Source organism: Charadrius vociferus, unplaced genomic scaffold, assembly GCF_000708025.1.
Source record: "Charadrius vociferus isolate BGI_N301 unplaced genomic scaffold, ASM70802v2 scaffold838, whole genome shotgun sequence".
NCBI lineage: Eukaryota > Metazoa > Chordata > Aves > Charadriiformes > Charadriidae > Charadrius > Charadrius vociferus.
Window position 1 is genome coordinate 372,280 of NW_009649487.1, and position 4,580 is coordinate 376,859.

The 4,580-nt window shown below is 49.7% G+C and overlaps 2 protein-coding genes across 2 annotated transcripts in view; one reads left to right on the forward strand and one right to left on the reverse strand.

Annotated features, from left to right (window-relative positions):
- Positions 1-4: 4 nt before the first annotated feature.
- Positions 5-3,631, forward strand: AKR7A2 (aldo-keto reductase family 7, member A2 (aflatoxin aldehyde reductase); the record flags this gene model as incomplete). The annotated part of the gene is made up of 7 exons (XM_009889993.1): positions 5-74; positions 757-944; positions 1,478-1,582; positions 2,107-2,203; positions 2,304-2,403; positions 2,740-2,869; positions 3,456-3,631. Coding segments are annotated over 7 exons (852 nt in total), but the record flags the coding sequence as incomplete, so codon positions are not given.
- A 764-nt stretch (positions 3,632-4,395) lies between these two features.
- Positions 4,396-4,580, reverse strand: part of MRTO4 (mRNA turnover 4 homolog (S. cerevisiae)) — a 2,606-nt gene continuing 2,421 nt past the window's right edge. Inside the window, 1 exon segment of the mRNA XM_009889974.1 lies at positions 4,396-4,551. Within this exon segment, the coding sequence (XP_009888276.1) occupies positions 4,396-4,551 (156 nt within the window).

Sequence of the window (4,580 nt, forward strand, 5' to 3'; positions counted from 1 at the left end):
TACGGCTTACATGTATGCGGGTGGAGAGTCAGAGCGCATCCTGGGCACGCTGCTGGCCGGCGGCGCGGAGCCCGGTACGGCCCGGGGCCGGTTGCTGGCGGGGGCGGAGGTGGGGGGGCGGTCTCTGAGGAAAGGGGTCGTCCCTGAGGAGAAGGGTCTTCCTGCCAGGCTGGCACCATCCCTGAGGACAAGGGACTTCCCTGGGCCCACTCTCTGAGGTTCTTCCCTGCCAGGATAATGCCATCCCTGAGGAGAAGGGTATTCCCCCAGGCACGTTTCCTGAGGAGTCTCCTCTGCCAGGGTGACACCATCCCTGAGGAGAAGGGCTTTCCCCCGGGCCTGGGTCCTCCCTGGCAGGGTCTTCCCTGCCAGGCTGACGCCATTGCTGAGGAGAAGGGACTTCCCTGGGCCCCTTCCCTGAGGAGAAAGGTCTTTGCTCCCAGGCTAATGCTATCCCTGAGGAGAAGGGCATTCCCCCAGGTCTGTTCCCTGAGGAGAAGAGTCTCCTCTGTCAGGCTGACACCATCCCTGAGGACAAGGGCTTTCTCCCGGGCCTGTTCCCTGAGGAGAAGGGTTTTCCCTGCCAGGCTGATACCATCATTGAGGAGAAGGGACTCCCCTGCTAGTGCCGACGTGGTTCCCGAGCAGAAGGGCCTTCCCTGAAACACCTTGAGCAATGCTTGCATTATGCCCTTATCCCCGTTCCCTTCCTGAAGGTGGAAATCTCCCTGCTTAGTCCTTTTTTCTCCCTGCCAGTGGAAGTCGCCACCAAGGCCAACCCCTGGGATGGGAAAACACTGAAGCCCGAGAGTGTGCGATCGCAGCTGGACACGTCCCTGGAGAGGCTGAAGAGGACGAGTGTAGAGCTCTTCTACCTCCACGCTCCTGACCATGGGACCCCGGTGGAGGAGACCCTGCGTGCCTGCAATGAGCTGCACAAAGAAGTAAAGTGGGAAGTCCAAGCCTGGACCATCTCTTGATTCCCTCCCTCCCACCACCTTCTTCAAACCAGGGCTGCTTTTTGTGCCCTTCTGCAGCACCGGGTTTGTGCAACACTAGGAAGAGGGGACACAGATGACCAGGGAAAAGCCAAACAACTGACGCTTCGTTGCGTGTTCACGTGGTGTACTTTGTTCTCAAAAGCTCTTGGAAATATTAGAACATCTGAACTTTGCTTTCAGCCATGTTAACTGACTAGTTTAAGATTAGTGCTGGTAATGGGTGAAGAATTCCTGAATTGCATTAACCTAATAGTGCCATTTAAACTAGAAGGTGTGAATTCAAAATGAACAGAAAGCGGGAAATATTTTTGTCAGGTCTTATAATTCACAGTCATCTAGAAGAGGTGAACAGGGATGAGGAAAGAACTCTGGAATAAAATTTGCTATCTGTCCTTTTCACCATATCCATCTTGCTCCAGCTAGATACAAATGTGCTTTTAAGAACTGGAACTGAATACCCTTTTATTCCTCTGCAGGGAAAGTTTAAAGAACTTGGTCTATCAAACTACGCAGCTTGGGAGGTCGCAGAAATCTGCACCATCTGCAAATACAACAACTGGGTGATGCCAACGGTGTACCAGGTGAGGGATGGGGGCTTGCTGTGGTTCAGCAAATCTTTTGTGGAGGCTGAGATGAATCAAATCAAAAGAATACAAAGGTTCAGATCAGAACAGCACACGGGTGGTTCTGTGTCCTTACAGCAATGGTCAGTCACCACGGGGAAGGGTCTGGGAGCCCCAGATCTTGGACCAGCCCCCAGTGTGCCAGATACAAACACAGAAGAGGCAGCTGCTGCAGTTTTCTGGGAAGTCCTCTCAGGACACGCGTGATTAGAAAGCTGAGTGAGATCACCTCAGAAAAAGCTGAGTACGCATTTTTCGCTTGAGTCAGTGAGTCCCTTCATGTGGAACTTAAAAATTTTTGCATTACTTGCAATCCTTTAGAAAGTCGATTCCTAAGCAGATAATAACCTTGTGTGACCTGAAGGTACTCTTCTGGATAAAAGTATTGTCAGGGAAGGGTCGGGAAAAGGCTGTTGCACGTGCTTATGACCACTGTCGTGAGCTAGCATTTGAAATTCTTTATCTCCCTCATCTTTGTGCAGGGTATGTACAACGCGACCACTCGCCAGGTGGAAGCTGAGCTGTTCCCTTGCCTGAGATACTATGGACTGCGGTTCTATGCCTACAATCCACTGGCAGGTACAGAGGGGGAAAGGGCGAGACTTTGAGACAAAACCATGTGAAAAGGGGGGTGTAGAAGAGCCAGCCCATCCCTAAACATGCTGCTGACCCTTTGCAGGAGGGCTGCTGACTGGCAAGTACAAGTATGAGGACAAAGACACACGCCAGCCCACTGGAAGGTTTTTCGGGAATGACTGGGCTCAAGCCTATAGGGACAGGTATGTTTTGAGCTGATAGAACAGCAGGGAGATGTGGCAGGAGTGGCTACATAAAAAACCCACACTAATAATCAGCTGAGAGGAAGCAGAATTGACTAAAGCTTGCGCAGTGATTACGCCTGCACGTGTGGTTGGGGCCATGGCTCGTGACTGAGCTTTGCAGAGTGGTTTTTAGGCTCAGCTTCCTCCTGGGTTGCAGTGGGGGATTGCAAACGTCCTCGGAGGCTACAAAGAGTTGTATGAGGCTTCCTGAAAGCCTTTTGTACTTGCTTAGAATATAGGTGTACAATTCACTAGAGATCCCAAGGGCAGTAAGAGTGATTTATTTTCTTGCAGGTACTGGAAAAAGCACAATTTTGAAGGAATTGCCCTAGTAGAAAAAGCTCTGAAAGACTCTTACGGTTCCAATGCACCGAGCCTGACCTCCGCTGCTTTGCGCTGGTTGTACAATCACTCCAAACTGCAGGTAAGAGCTTGACACGGCTGTAGCTGGCAGCCTGCGCAGCACCACTAGAACTGGGCAGCTGTTGCGGCACACACACAGGGAAATGTCTGCATACAGTTATCTCTTAATCTGCATATCCTGTGCGATTGTGGCCTTCCAAAGTGCGTATTGCTGTACAGACCCTGCCTGCCAGGCTGTCGGAGCGAGTCAGCTCTGCATTTCCCCACAGTATCCTGTGTTCACAGGACTGGAAGAAACAGATTTTAAGTGCCAGTTACTGGCCTCTTGGCTTCCACCCAGACAGCTTCCCTGTGAGGAGATGACTTCGCTTTTCATCAGACTAGGAAATTAATCATTATATTCCCAATCTCCTCCAAATGTTCCCGTAGCCCCTCGTAAAGTAGGATTTGGCAGCTTTTGAGGAGTTGGAGCGACTTTGAGATGTTCTGGCCTTGTGAACAGAACTTCATGGTGTCAGTTGCCTAAACGCCCAGAAGTTACTGGATGTTCTTTACTGGAAAGAAAACATTTAACGTTTGGCCTGCAGTGGCCTAGGAGGTGAAGTAGGTTTCTTTCAGGATCAGCAACTCCTCTTATTGCTTTCCAGGGTTCTCTTGGAGATGCAGTGATCATTGGGATGTCCAACTTGGAGCAGCTAGAGCAGAACCTTGACTACAGCGAAGAGGGTCCCCTGCTCCCGCCTGTCGTGGAGGCGTTTGATAACGCCTGGAACCTGACTGCGCACGACTGCCCCAACTATTTCCGATAGAGACTAGGGTAGGGACAAAAAAGCGGGTGTTGCGGGAGTGGATAATGGAGCACAAGTCTCTCGAAGCTCGCGAGAGGTACTTACCCACCCTGCCCCTTTGATCAATGTGTAAATGGGTTGAGATTTTTCCCTGTATTAATGAAGCTTTGTAGGATCCACTACCACTGTCAGCACTTGTCGTGTTGGCCCATGCCTTATTCTTTCTCCCCTCATGGACCGTCAGCTCTACGCAGCACACACTATGATTTAAAGATGCAATTGATTGGGGTAAATGGACACATAACTGGATGAAGGCCCCAGTTCTGCTTTAATATATCTTAAATAATTATGTACAAGAATAAAACCTTTTTCTAACGCAGACCCTCTCTCTTAACTGTAGCTGTAACCTGACTGGCATCTCTTATCAGCGCTTTGTGACTTAAGGCGTAATAGCTTCTTCTGAAACTTTTATCAGAAAAACAGAACAAACCCTCAGCATCTTCCCCAGTGTCAGGGGTGCCACATCTGAGCTGCATTACGCTTACAGGCTTTCTGCCTAGCTTTTATGTTTGAGGGGGCATTTCAGCATGTCCCAGAAACAGTAACAGGCAGCAGCAACAACCATCTGAAGTTTTGTATGTAGATTTATATAAAAAAAGGCATAATTAAGTCATCTTTTATGAAGAACACATTTGAGCTGATCGTCCTTGTCCTCTGGGTGCAAACAGGGAAGGGAAACATCCTCTTTTGTCTCTAAAATAGAGTAGAACTGTCTAGTGTCCAAGCGCAAAGACTGCTGCTAGTCCTCGTTGCTGTCATCACCATTGTCATCCTCCTCTTCCTCCTCCTCCTCCTCCGCTGTGCCTCCCACAAGCTTCTGGAAGTCTCCCGTCTCAGAATTCCACAGAAATTTGATGGTGACTTTAAACTCTGCCATCTCATAGCCGAAGAGTTTCTAAGGAAGGACACAAATCTGTCATTCCT